The sequence below is a fragment of the Urocitellus parryii genome, chromosome 8 (assembly GCF_045843805.1).
Source record: "Urocitellus parryii isolate mUroPar1 chromosome 8, mUroPar1.hap1, whole genome shotgun sequence".
In the NCBI taxonomy this organism is placed as follows: domain Eukaryota; kingdom Metazoa; phylum Chordata; class Mammalia; order Rodentia; family Sciuridae; genus Urocitellus; species Urocitellus parryii.
Window position 1 is genome coordinate 7,084,955 of NC_135538.1, and position 24,216 is coordinate 7,109,170.

General features: G+C 43.6%; 1 protein-coding gene across 2 annotated transcripts in view; it reads left to right on the forward strand.

Moving 5' to 3' along the window:
- The first annotated feature begins 3,137 nt into the window (after nucleotides 1-3,137).
- Plg (plasminogen) overlaps nucleotides 3,138-24,216 on the forward strand; it is a 35,470-nt gene continuing 14,391 nt past the window's right edge. Inside the window, exons 1-11 of one of the 2 annotated variants that reach the window (XM_026393146.2) lie at nucleotides 3,138-3,295; nucleotides 6,584-6,719; nucleotides 7,906-8,012; nucleotides 10,409-10,523; nucleotides 11,898-12,037; nucleotides 13,547-13,667; nucleotides 14,619-14,737; nucleotides 15,866-16,028; nucleotides 16,546-16,691; nucleotides 19,084-19,249; nucleotides 23,609-23,790. In XM_026393146.2, the coding sequence (XP_026248931.1) occupies nucleotides 3,247-3,295; nucleotides 6,584-6,719; nucleotides 7,906-8,012; nucleotides 10,409-10,523; nucleotides 11,898-12,037; nucleotides 13,547-13,667; nucleotides 14,619-14,737; nucleotides 15,866-16,028; nucleotides 16,546-16,691; nucleotides 19,084-19,249; nucleotides 23,609-23,790 (1,444 nt within the window). In that variant the 5' untranslated portion in view covers nucleotides 3,138-3,246. The remainder of the gene's footprint in view (nucleotides 3,296-6,583; nucleotides 6,720-7,905; nucleotides 8,013-10,408; nucleotides 10,524-11,897; nucleotides 12,038-13,546; nucleotides 13,668-14,618; nucleotides 14,738-15,865; nucleotides 16,029-16,545; nucleotides 16,692-19,083; nucleotides 19,250-23,608; nucleotides 23,791-24,216) is intronic. The other variant, XM_026393147.2, reaches the window with a different exon arrangement.

The following is a 24,216-nucleotide window of genomic DNA, read 5'->3' on the forward strand; positions in this document are numbered from 1 at the left end:
TAATTCTTTGCCGTTTTCATTTTGAAAATGACATGTATTATTGGTCTTAGTGGGACTCCTCAGAGGTGCTCCCAGTGAGAAAAGCAGCTTCCCTAGAATGAGAATCCCCAGAGGGCAGAGCCTGGAGCTGGAGGCAGGTGGCCAGGGCAGTGGAAAGGAGTTGACAGGTGCATGCCTCCGGCAACACAAGTGCACCTGCACGAGGCCATGTCACCTGGGGTGTCAGGACCAGGCTGCAGCTTCCACCTCAGGGGAGACCGAAGGGTAAATTCTCCAGGGGAAGTTGACCCTTCATGTGCGCATGACTCTTCATGTGAGGAATCCCCACGGTGGTTCTGGGAGAGACCAGCTGGTTCTTTCCTTCCAAGAGAACCCGCCCAGTCTTGGTTGCAGGCCTCAGGCTGGGCAGATCCAAGGAGACCAGTTCTTCTCCCATCTTATTTGAATGCCCTTGTCTGGCTACAAGTCCAGCAGCAGAATCTCCCCAAAGCCTAGGTGCAGGTTCCTTTAGGGTAGAGAGCGGGGAAGAGCAGGGACTGGGACTTGCCCTTCTTATAATCATAACAGATTCTAACAGCACCCTGGAGACAGTAGGAGGTCTGGGGTCCCCCACGAACTGAACTCAGCACACACAAATCTCAGTATTTATGTAACCTAATAGTAGCCATGGAGATAGGTCTTTCTCCCTTAGTTTCTGCTAGTCTTTCAGTAAGGAAATGGTTTCTTTTGAATCAGTTATCCTTAGAGCCATGGGCAAAATCCCTCTAAGAGTACAAAGAGGGATTCTCAGGAACAAAGTAGAATATTCCATGGCATTATGCCTTCCGGGGCCTATGACACTAAATCAGGTGGGGCAACACTCGGTGGAAGTCTCGCACACCCACCCTAGGTGATAGCTGAGCAATCCATCCTCCTACAGGCTCTGGTGGCGCAAGCCTATCATCCTAGCTGCTGGGGGGTGGAGGAGATGGCTGGAAAGTTAGAGGCCAGCCTGGGCAACTTAATGAGACCCTGTTTCAAAATAAAATTTTAAATAAGAGTTTGGGATGTAACCCAGTGGTAGAGGGCTTGCCAACACGCATGAGGCCCCAGGGTCCATCCCCAGCACCGTGAACCAAACCTGCAACCTCCTTTGCTCTTCTCTTTACATGCGACTGAACTGGGGGGTGCTGTGATGACCATGTGCTCTTTCATGAGGCTGAGATGTCAGGCGGTGGAGAAGAACGCAGAGTCAGGGGCTGCAGGAGGGCCACCTGGTTGGCAAAGTAACATTTTCAGAATCAAGTGCATTCTAGAAATCCCAAGGAAAGGGGGGCAAAAGGCACACCAATGTCACCCAAATCAAAGACACAGGCAACAGGGAAGGGAAGATGGTGCAGATACAGAATTTCAGAATGCACCATTCCTGCCGTGCCTTCCCTAGGAGGAAGGGCTCAAATAAAAGTGGAACTAATCACTCGATGGAAGCATTAGATGTGAGTGGACTCTGTTTCCCTTCACTAAAGAACTATCTCAAACAGACCAACACTGTTGTCTAAAAGACATTTCACATGATTTCAAGGAAAAAAATAAAAAGTCTGCCTGCTACTGATTTCTCAAGTTGCCTTCATCTTGGTCCCTTTGGTAAACTGGGCCAGTAGGTGCTGGGGAATGAAGAAGGAGGGAGCCTCGAGTGCCTCCCCCTGGTTCTTCAGTGCTCTGCGAGAGCTTTGGTCCCCAGGCCTTCTGCAGAGGTTCCACTCAGACCCTCGGGCACCCGCCTTGATCCTCTGCTGGTGAACATGGGGAGGAATTTCATCACCTGGAAAGAGGAGCCAATGCTGTTGGTCTTTCTTTTTTTTCATAGTTAAAATTAGAGAGTTCAGTTTATTTCTAAATATTTTCAAATACCAAAATCTGAGTTTTAAAGCATGCTCCAGCTGGCCATTCTAACATTTAGCCAGGGAAAAGTACAGATTCAACAATTAAACTTGAGACTGACTCTTTCAGCAGAATTCCGCCACTCTTGCTTTATTTTATGAGGATGAGAAGATTTTGCACTGTAATTTGGGGGGATAGATTGATATTTTATAATGTAATTTATAGTTATGAAAAAGTGATAAAAGTTTAAGGAAGGAAAGAATGTCTATTTAATCGTCACCAAGCTGGGAGGTAGCTCAGTGGTGGAGCACTTGCCTAGCACTGCAAGGGCTTGTGATCCCCAGCAGTGCAAAAACAAAATCCCCAAACTTGTAAATGTCATGTGATATATGCATGTATTGAAATATCATGTTACTTCATTAATATGTACACTTCTATATTTTTATGAATCAGTTTAAAAGTAAGTGTAAATAAATAAATAAAATAACAATAGAAATTTATATTTATGGAAACACACAAATCCACTGGGAATAAAGACATTTTGATTTTAATAAAGCATTTTTTGTTTGTTTGTTTTTGGTACCAGGGATTGAACTCAGGGGCACTTGACCACTGAGCCACATCCCTAGCCTTATTTTGTATTTTATTCAGAGACAGGGTCTCACTGAGTTGCTTAGTGCCTCCTGTTGTTGCTGAGGCTGGTTTGAACTTGAGATTCTCCTGTCTCAGCCTCCTGAGCCGCTGGGACTACAAGCGTGCACCATTGCACCCAACTTAATAAAACAGTTTCACTATGTCTTAATTTCAACTCGGGGTGGCAGGGCATGAAGGAGTTAATGATATTGCCCTTGGTAATCTAAGGCCTAAATGGTTTGCATCTGCTTTCCCCAGCTGTCCAGTGTGCAGACTTGGGAAAGCTCAGTTGATTTGCGGACCCTGCTAACACTGCTTGCTGGGAGGGTGGGATGCGACGTGGGTAGGGACCTCTGTGCACTGTCTGGCTCATGGAAAGTACTCGCAAATGCAAGCTCCTTTTATGATTTCCCTTTCTTCCCCAAAGGAAAGGGGGTGAAAACAGAGGGAAGGAAAGGGAAAGATGTGGTCTGGGGAAAGGGGAGGAGAGAGGAGAAAGGAAGCAGCCAGGAGTCACCTGGGAGGGGAGAGTGGCTGGAATTCCCAGCATCTCTTGCAGGCTTCTCTCTCAAACATTTTGTAATAGCCATTATTTAAGGTGATGTTTGCCCCTTGGAGCGCAGTGGCAGGGCCTTGGAGAATAATTAACCTCATTTGACGGTCTCAATCACGGATGCCTCTGCGCTCTTGTAAGCCAACGGCACCTAGGACTAAGACACACTGTCCCCCAGGGCACTGCTGGCCAGTCCCAACATGGACTGCAAGGAAATAGTCCTTCTGCTTCTCTTCTTTCTGAAATCAGGTAAGACTTTCTTTGCAATTCTGTCATTACATATTCCTAGCAATGTATTAAAAAAATAGGTATACTATGGCTTTCTGTGTAACTCATTGAACTTGATTCATGACTTTTCCAGTTCAAAATCTAGGATCAAGGAATTCCTCAATATATTAATCTAATGTCTCTTTAAAGAATGTCAGAGTGTGGGGAATGAATGGGCGAAGAAGGTAATGGGTCACTTTTCAAATCTAAATGACTGTGCCCAAATGATGTCGATTTTTATTGAAAAAATAGTGAATCTTTTTGCTGGTTCTCAGTTGAATTATCTTTTATCATTTTGGTTAACTTGTCATATTCCTGTCACTTCCAAATGTAAGCAACAAAATTCCTCTTTGAGTATATTTTATTTTTTTGTCTTTTGAGTATATATTTTCATATTTGACCTATCTGCATAGTGTGAAGTAGCATCTATTTGTTCTGGTTTGAAGAAAGATTTCCATAAGTATATGTTGGGCCTCTTAATGTCTGGAGAAGTCACATGCACAGTTTTTGAAATGATATAGGTAATAATCATACATCATATTAATTTAAAGTTTGGAGTAGGCCAATCACATTTTATACATGCACACAAATGTGTGTGTGTGTGTGTGTGTGTGTGTGTGTGTGTGTGTTTTACTAATGAGAGCTTATTTAGCTAGAGTACCGATGGGGTAGCATACTTATCCCCTTTTCTAGATGATGGAATCCAGACTTAGGAAATCATGTTACTTGACCACTGTCCAAACTCCCAGATCAGAAAAGTAAAGAAACCTGGATGTAAACAAGGGCTTTCCAAGAAGGAAACCAGTGTCCTTCTCCCTTTTCCAAATGCACTGAGAACATTTTAAAAAACACACACTCTAAACGTGTCTGGTAGCTTGTTTTTTTAACAGCTTATTCAGATATAAATCTTATGCTATACAAGTCACCCACTTAAGGCATGCAATCCAGTGGTTTTTAGTATATTCAAAGATGCTCAACCCTAAGCCCAGTAAAGTCTAGAATATCTTCGTTACCCAGAGAAATTCCATGCTCCCTAGCTATTGCCCTTAATCTGTACCCCTTGGCAACCATTCTTCTACTTTCTATAGATTACAGATTTGCTGTTTTAGACATTTTGTATATGGAATCATACATTATGCTAGTAGTTCCTCCAATAAATAATGTATAGATATTTGACATTCAATCTATAAATCACCAGATACCACAGGTTGTGCTTTACAGAAAAATATATTTGAATTTAGTGGGATCCATTAGAAGAACTAGCAAGAAGATTGAACAAAAAGAGAGTTGTCAGAAATGTGTGTGGTGTGTGCGCGCGCATGCGTGCATACACGAGCAGGTGTGAGCATTGTACTTCAGACCATGGAAGCAAGGGCTGGGGACACTGTGCACCCGGGGGCTACACCCAAAGGTTAGAATGGATTTCTCTGCATCAGGATTGAAATGTCTCAACCAACTAGGATGGGAATGTCTTTAACAATCTCTTTTTGAAAGGAAAGTATTTGCTCTTATTCTCTGTGGTGACTTTCATCTTTCCAGTGCTCCATGACTGGGAGAAAATGGCATTTGCTTTTATAGCTGTAGTCAGTGAGGGGTGGATGAACATTTGCACTTCACAAACTGCTAAGTATTTTTTAAACACCACAAGAATGTGTGTGTGCACATACACGGACACACACCCCACAGTGACGAAGGGTCTCGTGTCATCATAAAATGCGTTGCTTTGATAGCAAATTCATCTGCATTTAGCCTGTGGTACAAAAATATTTTTCCTACCAAGATTTGTTTAATGTTTCTTTGTCAAAAATTGTGTTAAACCTCATTGTTATGTGAAGCCTGAAGGAGAATAAGAAAGAGAGAAAGGGAAGAAAGAAAGATTTTGGGGAAAAAATTTTTGATATAAAAATATTTGATTCCTTTGAGATGATTCTTTGGCACATCAGTGCCTAAGGTGGATCTCAGCAGCTGTATGCTGTGAAACATCACAAGGTGACATCATTAACGCTAACTTAAAGGATGATACAAAAGGAAAAATTCTCCTTGTTAAATATCGTTGTTAAATACATTCCCCAAGAACCTTGTTAAATACATTCACCAAGAACTCTTCCCCAAAGTTAACTCTTGGAGGATATTCTTTAATGTGTTTTTTCAAAACACTTCATCAAAGTCCAACTCTTCTTGAAAATGAGAACTCAAATTGAGAGAAAGGTGAGGTGAAGAAACGGATATGGGCCCCAACTGTCTATTTCTCCATGACCTCACACATTTACCAAGTGCTCTGAAAGTTTAAAATGCATCCACCCACTTCCCATTCAGCAGTCCATTTTACCAATTTGGCATCTTAAATTGACGAAGGAAAAGCAGCAGAGGAGGTAGAGAGAGGGTAGACTTTGGAAGGTGACTCTGTGTTAACCTATTGTCATCTGCAGTGCCACTTCCTATCCTGGCCACTCTTTAACCCACTCAGGCTGGCTCTGGTCCCACCACTCCCCTCAAGTGGCCAAGGTGGCCATGTTGCCTACACACACGGAAAATCTTCTGTTGTAATTCCATTAAGCTCCTTTTGGCCTCGCCCCTGGGAAAGTCACCAGCATTTATATGAAAGGATGGGAGCTGGGTTCTGCAGGCTTAGATTAGAGCTGCCAAAACCAGACCAGGTGTAGCAGGCATCCTCGGAACAGGGGCCATTAGGCAGCCTGTGGGAACAAGACTGAAGGTCCCTTGGCCATGCTCTGAGCTGGGGGTTCATCTCATAGAACATCTAAGGCCAGTATTATTCCAGGTTCTGCTTTTTAAAATAATTTCCTCTAAAATGTCAGCTATCATCATCATCAAAAAGTCCTTTATTATTAGAAAGTATGTATTGTTATAAATCAAAGAATGGCCTCCACTTATACCCAGGGATGGACAAACCCACGTTAGTTTTGGCAACGCAGTCGCCATTGATGGTGTCTTCCCAGCTTATCATCACATGACAATCAATAGCAAACAGGTAGAATTCATTCTCATTTAAAGTTCCTTGCCCATCAGGGTAGTGATAGCGTCTGTTGCGTGGTTCTGATCGGCCGTCTAGGTGTTCTGTTAATGTATTACAGCGTTACCGGAACTGTTTTCCTGACTGAGCATTTTTATTCACGACACCGGCTTCGGCTTCCAAGAACACACCGAGTTTTATTTGGCGGTTATCAAGCAAACAGATGAGAAGCCATGGCAATCATGCAGTGGGGTCAGCCATTGATCAGCTGTTCCACTTTGATCGTCCACTTGTAGGTCAAGGAAGCTCCCTGGATGGCTACGTCAATACCCAAGGGGCTTCACTGTTCGGTGTCCCCAAGAAGCACCTAGGAGCACAGAGCATAGAGGAGTGTGCGGCCAGATGCGAGGAGGAAACAGAGTTTATCTGCAGGTATTTTCACTGTCATTGCACCTGTGCGGGAACCTTGCTGTTTGAGACACTTGTTTTGATGGCAAGAAGTTTAGCTGTGGATTTATTAACAAAACTTCAATTTAAGAGGAAAAGGGAATTTATGGGCCTGGAGTTTGGAATCCATTTGCTCACAGTATCTGAAGCCATGACCACATCTTGTTAAGGTTTATTAGTTCCTCCTTTAGAAAAGTGCTCCCAAAGAAAGGTACCTGTGTTTACACATGACATCACCAGGAGCAGCTACCGTTCCAAGTTCCATTTTTTAACTCACCATCAGCAAATATTTATTGAGGATCATGTGGATCAAAGTGTCCTACATGGAGCTGAAGGAGGAAACAAGTACAGACCCTAGATCCAGTGCCTGCCTTTTTGTATTTGTGGTGCAAAGAAATCAGAAATAATGTTTAAAAAAATAAACAGCCAGCCCTAAGTATTGCTAAGGGCATAATTGATGCATGTGCTACAGAGGTTCAGAGGAAAGAAAGACCCCTGGTTGAGACAGGTAGAGAAGGCCTCAGGGAGCAGGGGGCAGCTGAGCTGGGCTTGGAGGGTGGCTGAAGTCTTAAGCTCCAAGACAGGGAGATATTCCCGGTGCAGGAGAGGTGCATCCTGAGTATACAAGAGGGACCAGGAGGGGCCAAGCGCATCAAAGCCGAGACTTCTCACAGGTGTTGGGCCAGACAGGGAGCTCTGCATGGCCTTGAATGCCAGGCTGAGCAGCCTTGACAGGACCATGTGATTGGGGAAGGGAGGTGGGAGGCTTCCTTAGCCAGCTGTCTGTTTCTATAACAAATTACCCAAGACTGGGTAATTAATAAAGAAAAAAAAATTATTAAGAGAACAGTTCTGGAGGCTGGATGTTCAAGACCTAGTGGTTATTTCCACCTGAGCCACAGCATGGTGGAAAATCAGAAGCCAAGTGGGAGCCAAAGCAAGAACAGAGAGAGAGGTGTTGCATTTTATAGCAACTTACACAGGCAGTCACAGGGCATCCCAGGAGGCCAGAGCCAAGAGCAGGCCTGAAGTCCTCCCACTACGAAAGGCTCCCCGATCCTAAAAGGCCTATGATGACTGCTCAAGTGTCTTACTTATGAATAAACGGAGGTGTTCTAGTATTCCCAGAATCAAGGAGGTTTTTCCAGTATTCCCTCCTCCTCCTCCACAGGTCATTCCAGTATCACAGCAAAGAGCAGCAGTGTGTGATCATGGCTGAGAACAGCAAGTCCTCCCCCGTCATCAGGATGAGAGACGTCGTTTTATTTGAGAAGAAAAGTGGGTACTCTGCCCTTCCCCTCTCTCCTCCCCTTTCATATCCCTCATTGATGAGCCAGAGTGGAGAAACTGAATTCCGAGTTAGGACAGGATTCCGGCCCTGAACAGCTCTGTCAACTTGAACATACGACTTCACCTCTTTGGTTTCATTTTTCTTATGCAAAAAAAATGAAAGGATTGGATTTACAAATGCACTTCTATCTCTGTGGCCATAAAAATAAATTCAGAATCTTTTTTAAAAAATTTATTTATAAAGAGAGACAGGGAGTTAAAAGTTCCTCATGACCTTGGCCACTAGTTCTGCCGGGAGACTGTGGTCCTTGGGCTCCAGCTTCTGAATGACAGCCTGGGACAATGGAAATACGAGAGACTTTCAGTCTTGATAACATTCGGCTAGGGACAAAAATACTCATTAAATTTTTTTCCACTTTTTTTTTTGGTCATGGTCTATATTTTCTTCAGGCTCAAAATCGTCTTTTGAAAGTGTGCAAAAATCGCAGTTCCTTTTAAAATGCAGATCAATAGTCCCATAGTTTAGTAGGAGAGGTGGCCTGGATTCTGGGGGAAATTGCACGTCTTTTTAGGGATGCAAAGGTGCCATTCTTTGTAGTATTTATATATGAAGATTTAAATGAAAGATGACACTTAATAACTATCTCCTGTACTATGGTGCTGGCCAGGCACCGCAACCATTAGTTACAATTCAGCTCTCCCAATATTCTGTAACACAGATACTAAAGAATATAAGATATATCAGATTTCTTGTGTTCTTGACAGTGACTTGAAACATTGTTTCTAGTCTCACCACAAACCATAAGATTTTTAAAAGTATTCCTCTAGGTTAGGGTTATTGCTTTATCTCGTTCAGTTTCTAGGTTTGCTTGGTTGCAGCCTCTTGACCTCTCTTCCTTACTCTGTCTTTAATTCTTGAGATCAGATTATTAACCCTGATCCTTATCTGTGATAGTTATTAGTTCTTACAAATAGTGAGTAAAGGATGAGATAAATAGGATCACCTACTATCCATCAGATTAAAAAGAAGTGGGGGTGGCAGTTCTCCCCACAAAATGTTAAAATTTAAATATGTCATTTGTAAATTGTTAACCAGAAGGAACCTGGGGGTGCCTGTCAGGCTTGGTCTGAAGTCTGAAGTTTGAAGGCTTGGTTTGCTTGTTTTCAAGAGAGCAAAAGGTTATACAAACTCTGGTGAGGACATACAAACAAGAACGAGGCGAAAAGTCAAAAGTCAGTCATTTTTGATCCTTGTTTCTTTACTGTGGATTATGGATCCGCTGCTAACCTACCATCCAGGGGTTTCTGCTGGGAACAATCCACGTTAGATCCCTGCCACTTGTCGCCATCTCCAGGCCCACCCTCAGAGCCAAGCCACTGTCATGTCTGGCCAGGTCACTGCAGTCACTGGTTCTCCTTCTTGTAGCTGCACAAGTGATCTTTTAGAAATGCACCTTTTCTCCCTTAAACGCTTCCTAGGGCACTTAGCACAAACCCCGGACTGTTCCAGAATGCAGCAGTCCTTGCACTAGGCAAGTCCATGTTACGTAAGGACTGCTGCTTATTTCTATCATTCAAAACGAGAAGTCGTCACCACTCCTGCCCCTGGACCTTGTCACCTCCATCCGGTTAGTGTAACTGTACAGGAGAGCTGGGCAATATCAACAAATGACACTTGGGACCTAAGACCCACCTCATGGTGACGGAGGTGGGTGGCACACTAGAAAGGGGACCGTCCTGCCACTGTGGGCCACAGGTGGGTCTCAGGCTATTTCAAAGACAGGATGAAACCCATTGATTAACTGGTGAGCTGAGTAAGCGCAGGTTGGTTGAGAATATTTGCTGTGAACATTTAAATCAGACACATTTCTAGAACCCCTGTTTGGCATTTTTTTTAATTACCAGGAACCTGAAAAAATAGAAGTGGATCGGATCTCTTTTGGCCTCTGAAAAGCCCGCTCCCACCTGCCATCTAAAAAGCCCCTCCTTGTTCTTCAGTTCTGACTCACTCCGCAGTTTATTTTCTCTGTAGTGCCTCTCATTGTGAAGTTAGCTCATTCCAAAAGGCCCAGTGGTTCCTTTCCATTCTAACTCCACTGGAGTATGAGCCCCTGGGGGCAGAGCTTCGCCTGTTCTGTATTTATTGTCTGTGTTCCAGCCCGTCATGGTGCCCGGTACATGCAGGGGCTCAGGACAGAGCTTTCAAATGAAGGAATCTAAGTAGGAGAAGCCTCAGCTTATGGTGCCCTTCCTGGTGCATGTGACTTTGTTCAGCAGGAAGCGGCTCTGCATTGGGAGCGGGTTCTCTGTTTGGGATGGTGTGGGCACACCTTGCTCCTGGGGTTTCTTGCTTGGCTTTTGACCACAGTGTGGACGTATTTCAGTCTATCTTTCAGAGTGCAAGACTGGGAATGGGAAGACTTACAGAGGGACAGTGTCCAAGACAAAGAGTGGCACAGTCTGTCAAAGGTGGAGTGCCAACTACCCCCACAAGCCAAAGTAAGTCTTTCTCCTTTGCCTTTGTGTTCACCCTCTGTGTTCAGATAATCCCAGCACTTCCAACTCAAACCAGAGTATGTGGGCGAGCAGAGAGAGCCTCTGAGATGTAGATACAGGACAGTTCAATTACTTATAGCACAAAAGCCAAAGTGGTTGCTTTCTGTTTACTCCTGTTATTTTTTGGGGTAACTAAAACACAGAAGGAAGCCCAGTCAAAAGAAGATCAGAACTATGAACTTGAGGCTGAGGCTGAGAAAAAAGGCCAATACAGGGATGTTCAGGACTGGATGTGTCAATCAAACATGCTGAGCTAGAACTCACACCACAGCCCCCCTCAACATGGTGGAGCCAACAGTTCAGAAGACACAAGAATGAAAGGCAAACCTTGCAACGTGCCTACTATGTGATGTCACTCTGCTTGCAATTTTCCCAGTTTGGTGTCAGGTGGCATTACGTTTTCTGCCACGAAGCTTATCAAAAAGGAAGTTAGTGTCTACGACCCTGCCTCTCGCCCCAAAAGAAGGACCCCTGGAGGTGGGCAGATGGCATGTTCCCATTAGATAAAGTAAAAAATTCAACCCGATGTCCAGATCACAGGTTGCTAGGTAGATTACCCCGATCATCTCGCTGAGGCCCAGAGAGGGTGGGGATTACCTGAAACAGGGCCCCCAAAGAACCTGAATCAGAAACTACCTTTTTGGACTCCAAGTTCTTGTGCTTTTTATCTAATTTCTTGTCTCTACACAGCAACTCCTCTGTAGCAGAAAATGAGCCTAACCCCTTCTCCCAGCCCCGTCCAAACACAACTCAGCCACTGGAATCAGACTTGAGAGTCTTGACCTGCTCCTGGGTTGTTAGGACCTAGGCATGATCTGTTTTGCTTCACGTGAACTTTGACTCTGAGGCAGGGTACACACTCCTGGTGGGTTTTTTGTTAAGTGTAAGTGAGAGAGAGAATGTATAGAAAGATTCTAGTGTAATCCTGGGTGCGAAGTTCTCAGGGACAGAATGGTACCAGCCTTTGTGATATTTTTTGGAGGGAAGGGCCACTGTTGAAAGCAGGTTTTTAAAATGAACGGAGGCCTCCGTCTTCCTACTGGCTGAAGTAGAAATACAGCCTGCCTCTAAGACTTGGCTCTGCCTCTAAGACTCGGCCGTCAGTGTGAGCCGTACAGCATGAGCCTCTGTACGTGGAACAGTGTCAACTGAGATATGCAAATGGACAGCTCAGGGGCGACAGTTGCTGGCCACAGTGCATTGGGATAACAGGTGCTCAGGCCCGAGTGGGGACACACACAGCATCCTGCTCCGACTTGCCTACCGCATGCTGCCTCTCTGAATATCAGCCACGTGCTCCTTTTCTGTCCTCCACAGCTTTTCCCCTGCCAAGTTCCCCAGAGAGGGCCTGGAGGAGAACTACTGTCGCAACCCCGACAACGACGAGAATGGGCCCTGGTGTTACACTGTGGACCCAGAGAAGAGATTCGAGTACTGCGACATTCCCGAATGTGAAGGTTAGAAATGGCGCTAGGAAATGCCTGCTCTTCACCGGCCAAGTAATTTGCTGTGAAGCCACTTCCCAAGGGGGTATTATTAATAATCAATCAGTGCTGCAATTAGTCATGCATTCACCTGTCGGGAAGGAGCACAACCCCCGTGTTGACATGGATTCTTTCTATTCAGATGCTACTTCGACATGCACAAATTTGAAACTAGTTGAAAATTCTGTAAGTCTTATGCTTAAAACTCTTAACACAGTATAACACTCCAAGCAGATTCCCAATTAAATACTAAATTAAAACCACAAAATCAATGACATTCATGTAAGCAATATTAATTCAATGTGAGAGATTTTACAGTTTTGGTGAAGCTAAGCAATGAACCAGTTTGGGGGTCAACAATCCCTTATTTTAGTGAGCCAATCTATTTAAGTGTGCTTCAAAGGTCAATGATAATACATGGAAACAGACTGGAAAAAATTTTATTTCATGTTTCCAGGTGTATATATTGGAGGGAGGGAAATAGAGCCAACTGGGATTCATACAACCATGCAGACATTGTATCATGTGACACCTCAGCTCATTTCCTTTATTGATTTGAGCCATGGGGAACCTTTATTTGGACACTATATCATCGGTCATTTGAACTTTAGTACAACAAATGCATGATTTTTATGTCAAGTCTGCATCTATTTTATGACCCTTAAAAGTCACAGTTGTATATTACTCTGCCCCACCATGTAAATAATTCAATATTTCCAAATATTCAATAATTCCAAATTAAAGACTCAGTTTTAAAATAAGTTAGAAAGCAAAAACAAAAAACAAAAACCAAAAAAACCCTAGCCCAGTCATGCTTCTCGACAATATGAAAAGAGAATGCTGTCTACAGCGAGGTCATAGGCACAGGCTCCAGCAAGAAACCCTAACAGATGTGGTTCCAATGTATTTGGCAGATCTGAAAAATTTCATAGAGTTTCTAAAGATCATTATTGAAACAAAGATGCCCAGTATTTAAAAGTGTCATGCAACCAGGTGCAGCGGGGCATCCCGTCAATCTCGCTGCTCCTGAGGCTGTGCAGGAACTAGCGAGGGTGAGACCAGGCTAGGCGACTCAGTTGAGATCCTGTCTCAAAAAAAGAAAGAAAAGAAAATCGTGGTAGAGAACTTACAGACTGCTGGGACCATGGGCACCCTCCCCTGCCTGCCTGGGATCTGGGCCTCTCAGTGCAAGGACAAGGCATTCATGAGCTTCTGAATTGGGTCACGACGATTAGTTGAGGTGGCATTGGCCAAAATAGCCTAAATAAACCATTTGAAAAAGAGAATGACATTTTGGATTGTATTAGAACATTCTGAGTCTTGAGCCAATGTTGCTTCCTAGTGATTCTTGGAAACCATGTGGGAGCATGGCCAGTCCCATGGGGGACATTTCTAGTGGGATTCTAGTCCTTCTGTCTATCTTGCTCCACTTCAGTTTCTTTTTTTTTTTTTGTTTCTTCCCTCCTTCCCCATGCTGCTCAGAGGAATGCATGCACTGCAGTGGAGAACATTACGAGGGCAAAATTTCCAAGACCATGTCTGGAATTGAATGCCAGGCCTGGGACTCACAGACTCCACATGCTCACGGATACATCCCTTCCAAGTAAGTCCCACTGATCAAGACTCTGCGGGCTCTGTAGTTACTTGGATGTCTTTGCCTGTCTCCGGATGGTTGTGGATTCAGAGCTGGCATCCTACCATTCTTCTTATCTTTAGTTGTTAGAAATGCAGAATCTCAGACCCTCTGAATCAAATTTGTATTATAACCAGATTTGCTGCTGATTCGTACATACATTAAAATTTGAGAAGTACAGATACATCTGTACTTCTTGTGTGTTTCCCAAGTATTTCCCTCTTCTCTTTCTTCTTCCTTTTCCTTCACTTTATACCAGCAAGATTCCTCACCGAGGGTCTGTGAGTATACCTCAGGGGTCTTGTGAATCCCCTGATATCTTGTGTGTATTTATGTTGTTGCATTTTGGGGGGCAAGAATTCACAGCTTCCACCAAATTCTCAAAGGCAACTATGAATTTTAAATGTGAATGGGAGTCCCTAATCCAGAAACTAATGATGATCTCAGGAGTAAGGTTCTGTGAGGATTCTATTTCACACTAATTACCCTGGAAAACACCTCCCCGCTGTAGGTAGCTGATCCAGTCTCTGTCTTTAAGATCTGAATATGTCAACTTACTGGCTGTACCAGATCACTATCTCTAGGTAGTGACCAATTTGTGTTTTAAACATTGCTATTATTTGTAGCAGAGTAACCAGCGTTTGCTTACATCAATTTTTCCAGATGGCCAAATTGATAAGGTTACTGATCTTGTTCAGTGGTTTTTAACCATGTATATCATTAGAAAAATAATACCTGTAATGCCCAGCTAATGTTTCTTCCTAGATTACCATTTTATCAAGTGCAGCCTTTGTTCATTTACCTCTTGGGTGCCTGACTGTGCCTTGCACACTTTAGGTGCTACATACCTGCTCACCTTTGAAGATTCTCATCCATGAATGCAGATGTTCAGTGCTCTTAGAATGCTTTTTGTCCATTCAGATTTCCAAACAAGAACTTGAAGATGAACTACTGCCGAAACCCTGATGGGGAGCCCCGCCCGTGGTGTTTTACCACCGACCCCAACAAACGCTGGGAGCTCTGTAACATTCCCCGTTGCAGTAAGTGTGACTCATGTCCCATGCTCCAGGGTTCTGACCCGATCTGCTCTTAGAATCCAGAGGGAACGTGTGTGGGTTCCTGACTTCAGGGTCTAAGAAGTGACCTGCAAGTCGTATGCCATACTATTGCTCTGTGTCTTATTGATCTTTGAAGACCATGTATTGGCTCCTGTAGGTAATTGATGAGACATCCTTTATCACGTTGTCTGTTTTCCCCTATCAGAGACTTGTGCCTCTTGCGAGAATGTTTAGAGGTAGGCTCTTGGGGGCAGCTCTGGTGTCCCACTTCCCTGTGCTAAAGGGAGACCAGAGGCATGCTCTGTTTTGTGGGATACATTATCAGGCAGAGTTCCTCTAACTGTGGCTTTGTCATCAAGGGGGTGACTCTGGGTACCCAGTTTTTAGCATGCCCAACAGGGCACAGTGGCAAAGGGGCTCAGGAGGAGAATATGAAGTGCAAGACCTAGTAGACGTGAAATGGAGGAAAAGAGGATTCAAAGCAAGAGCTGAACGTTTAGTCAGAGACCGTCACTGCTGGTTGGAAAGGACCCAGCCAGGGCCAGCTTCCCTCCTCTGCTCTGACAGGAGTCCTTTGGGGTGCAGGGGCTCCTTGGGTGTTCTCCCTCTGCATGAGAATCAGGTTCTCTTGATTTTTTTTTTCCATCAAGAATGTCTTGATTTCTGGTGCACATAACTTTCCTTGAAGGCATTTTTTGCCTTCCTTCCCGTCGACTCTGTCTCCGTTGTGTCTTTTATGGAATGTCAGGCTGTTTCCCTCAGTGATCACAAAGTCTTCACAGGAGAACGTGGGTCATTGGCTCATGTAGGGACTTCAGGTGGGAGGGCACACTCGCTGACATTTACCATGTGTGATGAGACGAGCCAGGAGACTATAGAGAGAAGCATCTACCCCCAGGGCTGATCCTGCAGAAGCTCCTCATGAAATGCTCTCACAGACATAGATGCTTCTAGATGGACTTCTGGAAATGCCAAGCAGTTTTTAAATGCCAAATTCCAAGACCGAGGTTGGCAGAAGAGGCTGAGTGCCCTGCAGTTCCCTCCAGCGACACCCATCTGATCATTCTTTATTTGAAAAATACTCATCGTAGTTTATTTTCTCCATTCAAGCGACACCCCCGCCCTCTTCTGGTCCAACCTACCAGTGTCTGAAGGGAAGAGGTGAAGACTACCGCGGGAAGGTGGCCGTGACCGCATCCGGGCACACCTGTCAGCGCTGGAGTGAGCAGACCCCTCACCAGCACAACAGGACTCCAGAAAACTTTCCCTGCAAGTATGTCCCCTGATGCCCTTCCCTTTAGCTCTGCCTTCACTTCAGTTACTAGAGGAATGCAGGATGAAAGTATTCAGGAATGAAAATGGATCAGGCCTGTGCAGGGGAAGTGAAATTCAGCAACTGTCTTTTTCCTATGAGAATTTTTCTCCAAGTGTGGTCCCCAGACCAGCAGCCTCAGCATTACCAGGAATTTGCTAAAAGTGCAAATTCTTGGGACTTACTCCAGACCTAGTAAATCAGAAACTCTGGGAGTGGGGCCCAGCCATGCATTTGTATTTTACTTGTTCATACAAAGTCAAGAAATGTACTTCAATTGTTTACCCCAAAGAAGCGTCTATGGCTTGCTTCTGTGGAATCCCGTGGAATCCTGCTCCACTCAAGCTTCTTTTGGGCACCTGTTATTCCATGTGTGTGACCCACAGCTTTAGATGCATCCATATCCAAAATCAGCATCAACAGGCGTGTGTGCACCTTATTTATTTACACTTTTTGAAGAGCCGAACTCCTCTTTCAGAGGTTTGGATGAGAACTACTGTCGGAATCCTGATGGAGAGACCACCCCCTGGTGCTACACAACCAACAGCGATGTGAGGTGGGAATACTGTACCATACCATCCTGTGGGAATTCTCCGACTTCCACGGACCCTCTAGATGTCCCAGGTAAGAGGCTTTATAGAGCCCAAGGACGCTCCATGCGTCTGCACCCCGCATCTGCACCCACTGTGTCAGAACACAGTGGCTTTGTTTCCCTCAATCCTGCTGTGGTCAGGGAACATGCTCTGTGATTTCGGTTACAATATTTTAAATCGGTTGAAGTTTGTTTTATGGTTCAAAACATAATCATTTTCCAAGTGTTCTTGGATGTTGGGTAGAGTTTGTCTAAAGGCCAATTAGATAAAACTGACTGATAACTGTTGTCCTGTGTTCCGACTGATTTCCTGTCACCTACTTTGATCACTGAGGGATGAATGGTGACAGGTCCAACCTTACTGTAGATGGGTCAATTTTCCCTTTCAGTTCTAACTCTGTTTGCTTTATTTGTTTAGAAACTCTGTTGTTAGTCACATACACGTTTAAGACACTTGAGTCTTCTTGATGAGATGACCCCTTTGTTATGATGTTATGTTTGTCTTCATTTCAGAAAATATTCCTGTCCTGAAGTCTGTTTTTGCTGTTATGAAAACAGCCATTGAATATGTTTTTACTAGTGTTTGTGTATCTTTTTTAGCTTTTTTTTTTTAAAAAAAAATTTAGTTGTAGTTGGACACAATACCTTTATTTTATTTATTTTTATGTGGTGCTGAGGGTCGAACCCAGGACCTTGCAAGTACTAGGCGAGTGCTCTACCATTGAGCCACAACCCCAGCCCACATTTTTAGCTTTTTAATGGAGATGTTTAGAACATTTTTATTAATGTAATTGTTAAAATGGTTGGATTTAAATCTACCATCAAGTCAATTGTTTCTCTTTGTTCTATTTGGACTTTGTTTCTTTTTGCATCTTTTTCCCCCCTTCATGTGGAATGACTATTTTATGATTACCTTTTATCTCCACTATTTACTTATTAGTTAAATCAATTTTTAATGATTTTGGCATTTTCCTTAATGTGTACAACATACATCTTTAACTTATTATGTTCCACCTTCAAACAACATTATCTTTGTTGATACATAAGAACCTTAAAAAATTGTACTTCTACTTCCTCTCTCAGGAATGTTGAGCTAGTAGAGAGAATGTCTGGTAAAGAGAAAGGACTTCTGCTATGTTACAATCTCACATTACATTGGTGCTATTTTTTTGGATTTTACCAATGATCAGTGTGCTTTATTTATAGTCATACTTCTTGTCTGTTTGTTCTACTTTTTCTGTTTTTCATATAATTCTTTTTTTCTTTGTACATCAGTTTGGAAAACTACTTTTTTTTTTAATTTATTTTTTTTATTGTTGGTCGTTCAAAACATTACATAGTTTTTAATACATCATATTTCACAATTTGATTCAAGTGGGTTATGAACTCCCAATTATACCCCATATACAGATTGCTGAATCACATCAGTTACCCTTCCATTGATTGACAAATTGCCTTTCTAGTGTCTGATGTATTCTGCTGTCTGTCCTATTCTCTACTATCCCCCCTCCCCTCCCCTCCCCTCCCCTCCCCTTTTCTCTCTCTACCCCTTCTACTGTAAATCATTTCTTCGATTTGTATTATCTTGTCTTACCCCTCCTTTCCTCTTATATGTCCTTATGTATAACCCTGAGGATCGCCTTCCATTTCCATGCGATTGGAAAACTTCTTGTAATTCATTTTCAACTTCACTGTTTCTTTAGTTGTGTCTTGCCTGCTGATCAGCGCTTTGAAGGAATTCTTCACCTCTTAAGTCACAATTTCTGTTCCGCTCATTTCCATTTTACTTTTTCCTTGTTTCCTCCTCCTTGCTGAAGTTCTCCATCTATCCATGCACACTGCCTACCTTTATCAGAAAATCCTTTAACATATTGATCATGGTTCTTTCACAGTTCCAGTCTGATAGTTTCCAGATGTGGTCATCTCTGAGAGTCAGTGGACCTCTGCCTAGGGCCTTGGGTGAGGCCCATTGCCTGCCCCAACCCCTAGAAGCTTGAGGCCTTGGCTAGTATGAGCACAGGGTCTGGAGAAACACATGAGTCTCCTGTCTGCCCACCACTGACAGTCACCCCTGCTGTCTGCACCACTGAAAACATTTCCCTCTGGGGTCCTGCTCTTCTGTTCTCATGAGAACCCAGTAGAGATCCACAAAGAAGAGCTTGCACAGGATTGCAGCTTCCAGCTATAAATACTCTAAAGTCCCCCCCACTTCTGAGTTTTAAGTAAAATATTCCAAGAAAAGTAGGTCGTAAGTTCTAGAATGCTATGAATTTATTGTGTGTGTGTGTGTGTGTGTGTGTGTGTGTGTGTGTGTTTGCTTGTCCACATGCCTGCTCATATGGACAAGAGAACAGTGCACTTTTGTGTCACAAAGGGCTTTACCTGTCTCTCGGTCGTTATTCAGCATGATTTCTTCTTTTTCAGCTTTAGCACCACCTGAGCAAACCCCTGTGGTCCAGGATTGCTACCGGGGCAATGGACAGAGTTATCGAGGCACATCGTCCACCACTATCACAGGAAAGAAATGTCAGTCCTGGTCATCAATGACGCCACACTCGCATGAGAAGACCCCGGAAAAATTCCCAAACGCGTAGGTCCTTGATTTTAAACCACACATGGAGCAATCGCCAACTTGATTTTCTATTAGACGACCTGTGCTGTAAGCTGACTTCTTAGGACCAAATCTCCTAGGTCAGAATGGGAGGCAAATCATCCAGGACACTTGCTTCAGAGCAAAAGGTCTGGGAGAGGTTATAGGCTGACTGTCTTTCTTGAGTAATTTTGTGAGGCAGCGGGGTTATGTGGAGGTGGTGAGCTCACACCAGTGGAGAGCTCAGGAGAACAAATGACCAAAATCTTAGAAATAGCACCGTGGCCCAGCACCTGCTAACATCAGTGCAGTCTTTTGGCTCTGGAATTTTATCACTCCAAACTCAAACCAATGAAGCGAAGTTTGTGTCTGCCACTGTGTCTTGGGTCACAAGTCCATCTCTGTATTTATAGCCACACCTAGATCTAATCCTACCTGCACAGGCACCTTGGTCCTGAGCACGAGTGGTCTAAAGGGCTGGGGTTTGTCAGAAGAGCAGAAGCAGGAAGGCAGATGAGAGTCAGGAAGCACACAGATGCTGAAAGTAAAGTGGGCAGGAAGAGGGACACAAGGCTAGACTGACCAGGGCAACCTTTCTACCACAGTGGCCTTAACCTATATGCAAAAAGCTGTTTTCCCTTGGCGGACGATAAGCACAAGACTGAGATCTTTTAGAATGAAAGATTGACCCGATTCCCTGTCTTTCCTCTTGGAGGCAGTTCCTGCCCTGAATGTTAGGAGATGGAGCCGAAGCAGACCATAGACTGAACGAAGGAGAGAGGCCGGAGTTTGGCATTACTGAGGCAGCTAGGATTTTTCTGTTGTGTGACCTTGAGAAAGACCCTGGGGAGAGGAGTTCCAGCAACATGCATAGAGGTCTCCTCAAGTCTCTGGCTAAACACAAGGCCACACATGCACAGGGAGAGAGTCTACAAAGAAAGGTGTACAAAGGACAGTAACTGGGGAAAGAACAACGGCCGTATGTGGTATAAGCAGAGAATCCCTCGTGCTGGGATAGACTTACATTGAGCCACACCATAAAGATATTAAATGTAAAAGGATTAAACATCTCACTTAAAAGGCATAGATTGCCACGTTAAATGAAAGCCAAAGCCCGGTTATGTTTTCCTTACAATAGTGGGTCTTTAAATATAAGAACATTGGTTAAAAACTAAAGTAGGTAAAATAACATACCAGGAAAGCATGAATCAAAAAACAGCTGGAGTGGTTTTGTCAACATTAGATACGTAGCTTTCAAGGCATGGATTAATACCAGAGATATAAAGGACATTTCCCTAAGAAAAAAGTGTTCATTCATCAAGACTCAAGACTTACCACTGCTGTGTGTGGTATCCTGGTACAGAGCTTCAGGGACATGGTGACCCAACAGGGGGAGAAGCAGGCAAGCCCACAAGTAGAGGTGGACATTTCCTTGCTTCTCTGTAGGATGGTTTTAAATCCTCCCCAAACAAAATATAGAACAAGGGAAAAAATCAGAAAGGATGTAGAAATTTCAAAGTAAAACAACCTCTTTAGCCCTAAGGTGAACTACAGATTTGTGTTTGAGTGTGCATATAGCGCTCACCAACAAGCCCCACGTGCTTGGCCCATAAATTTAAAAGGGTTAAAATTATACAGTGTGTTTTCTACCACTGAAGAAGTCAATGAATGCTTTTATTATATAAGTAACAAAGCATTTGGGAAATTCCCAATGTTTGGAATATATTTGAAAATAATTTAAGAGTCAAAGAAGAAATCACAAATTATTTTAGAAATGTTTTGAACTGAACAATAGTAAGAAAAATACATGTTAATGTGTGGAATACAGACAGTGTTTTTAGGATTTTATAATTTTAAATGCTCTTATTAGAAAATAGAAACATTTAAAAATCAATGACTTAAGCCAACAGTTCTCCAAGTGTGGTTTGAAAAACCCTGGGGATTTCAGGGCCCCCTTTAGAGAGTCTATGAGGTTAAAGCCGTCAATATGTAAAAGATGGCTTGATTTTCCCTCCTCATGTGTGTACAGAAGCTGCATAATATGCGGTGACACTGTTTGAGGGCTATTGGGAGGTGTGCTTCTATATTCTTGTTTTAAGAAATCCTCAGTTTTAGTTTCAATGCAGTAAATTTTTATAGCAAACAATGAAAGCTGAATGGGATCCTCCACACTTATGTCCTATAAAAATAAAAGAGGGCATATTTTTCAACTCAATTTGTAAGGCCAGAAAAAGAAAAAAACCCAGATACAGAAAGTAGACCAGGATTTTTTTGCAAGAAAATATACAAAAATTATCTATTGTGAACATAAATATAAAAAAACTTAACAATTGAATCCAGCAATTTATAGAAATCATCTTTATCATGAACATGATAAACATCATAAACAAATGAAACTGCCCTTCAAGAATGCAAAGTTGGTTAACATCTTTTAAAAACACCAATGTCATCCAACATGTTAACAGAATAAATGTGCAGATCATGTGATTATATCAATAGATGCCAAAGAAAATTTGACAAAATCCAACACCTTCCAGGACAAAAAGTCTCAGCAAACTAGGAGTAGAAAGAAACTTTAAAAACATGATTAGGGGCATCTACCCAAAACTTCCAGCTAATGACCAATAAGTACCTGAGAAAGTATATTCAACATCTACGCCATCAAATAAATTAGAATTATAACCTTAACGAGATACTACCAAACACCCAATGGAAATGACAATTAACGAAAAGCCAGACAATAGCTGAGGAGTGTCAAGGGTGTGGAGTAAGAATGTACAGCTGTTAGATACACTGTCCTCTTTGAAAAATCAATCTGATGGCTTCTCCTAAATTTAAATTGACATGCACCTACCCACACACTTGCAATTCTATTTCTTAAATATTACCCTAGGGAAATGAAAATGTAAGTCCACAAAGAGAGCTACAAGAATATTCGTATCAGCTTAATTTACAATAACTCCAAACTGTAAGCAACTGCAATGTTCACCAATAAAAAAACAGAATCAATAATTTGTGGTTTATTCAAACAATGGGGCCCTATGCAGTAATGAAAAAGCAGCAGCTACTGGCACTCTCAAGGAGCATGGATGGAGCTCAAAAATATTATAATAAGGCAAGAAGCCAAATACAAAAGTACGTATTCTGTAGGCGTCCATTTATATGAGGCAAAACTTAATGGTGGAAGGAAACCAATAGCATTTGCCTTTGGAAGAGGGTGGCAGAGATTGAGCTGTGGCCCCTGGAGCTTCTAGGTGAGAAAATGTCCTGTGTCATGGTAGAACGTGGGGTGCACAGGTAACTGTGTTCTCAAAGCTCATCAAACTCCATTTTGCACGTTTGTCCTTCGCTAGATGTAAAGTAAGCCACAACTAAGGGAAAGAGCAGGGCTCTGTTTGTATTGCCTTGACACCTCCCAGTGACTGGCTTCCTCCGGTGGGGCCTGGGCTGGAGACCGTGTCACTTGCCTAAAGGTGGATTCCTGTAGCACTTTCTAAGTTTCCTCACACTGCTGCAGGTCATGCATCTGAACCGTAAGGGACCCCAGGGCTGAGGGTGCTGGGAGGCTGGGGCAATGTTCTCAGGGGGCTGTCTCCTCCAGTGCTCTCCGGGACCCTCATCTGGCTACTCCTGTACGACTCCTCAGGGCCCCTGTTTTCCCCAGATATCTCCCCTTAACCCTTTAGTCTGCTTATTAATCTCATCCCTCAGTCCCCAAGTGGCTACAGCTAGCAGAGGATGGGCCAAGAGAGGAGAGGATTCCTGTTCATGAAGGCACCCTACAAAAATGACCTCAGGTCTGAGGATTGTTCTTCCAGGCCAGTTTTCACAAGGCTTTGGAACCCAGACCCATTGGTCTACCTAAAGTGACATATCTCCTCAATTTTCTTTTATGGCAAAAGTACAGTTGAACTACATTGTCAGTAAATAAGCTAAGAGAGCTGGCCTGGGAACATTATCATTAGATATAGGTCCTTGCTTCCTTGGGTGATATGTTTTCTTTCCAATTTATATTTTCCTAAAAATTCATCTATAGAGGGAGATAGAGATTTGCATATGCTTAAAAAAATTAAAATTATCCTTCAAAATCTATATCGGCTATCCCTGGGCAGTGTGTTTGGCAGAATGTGTGAGAAGAATATTATGATATTTTGTCGTATGTATTTCTGTGTTATCTCAGCTTTTACATGGAGCATGTATGACTCTTGGTTAAAAGGGCCATTTGTGTTTGTGGCTCTATCATGATGATCACCTTTAATGGGGATATTTCCAAGTCACCTGTTGACACTTTGTTATAGTAAAATTCATCGGGAGCAGAATTCTCCCACCCTGGTGACCTCATTGTTTTGGGATTTGCAGTGGCTTGACCATGAACTACTGCAGGAATCCAGATGCTGACAAGAGCCCCTGGTGTTACACCACTGACCCCAGTGTCAGGTGGGAGTACTGCAACCTGAAGAGGTGCTCGGAGACACCCGGGAGTGCTGTGGAGCCTGCCACTGCTGTCCAAGTTCCCCATGTACAGACCACTTCTGAGTCAGGTGAGCAGCCTGACCCGGCAGGGGTGAAGGAGATGGAAATCTTACCAGTGCAGATGCTTCCGTGCGACACAGGAAGCTGAGTGTTGGTGAGGGTCTGCCACTTGGAGGGGGGAGTCAGGGCTGGACTTGTTGCCTGAAGATGGGTGGGCAGTTTCCTCTGGACTCTGCAAATCCCCCAGGGTGTTCTGACTCCCTACTCACTGGGTTATCTTGGTGTCCTGACAAAATTCTCCAACACCCTGCTAAATTCATGATTATGTCCAAGCCAATGAGCGTTCCTGGGAACGTCTTGAAATAGGCAGTGTCCGCTGAGGTCTCCGGCATCCCGGGGTCCTAGGGATGTGACACCCGTCTGGGGCCAGCCCACACTGCTGCATTTCCCCCCTGTGGCCTCGAGCCCACGCAGGGCCCTCACCTCGGCTTTCT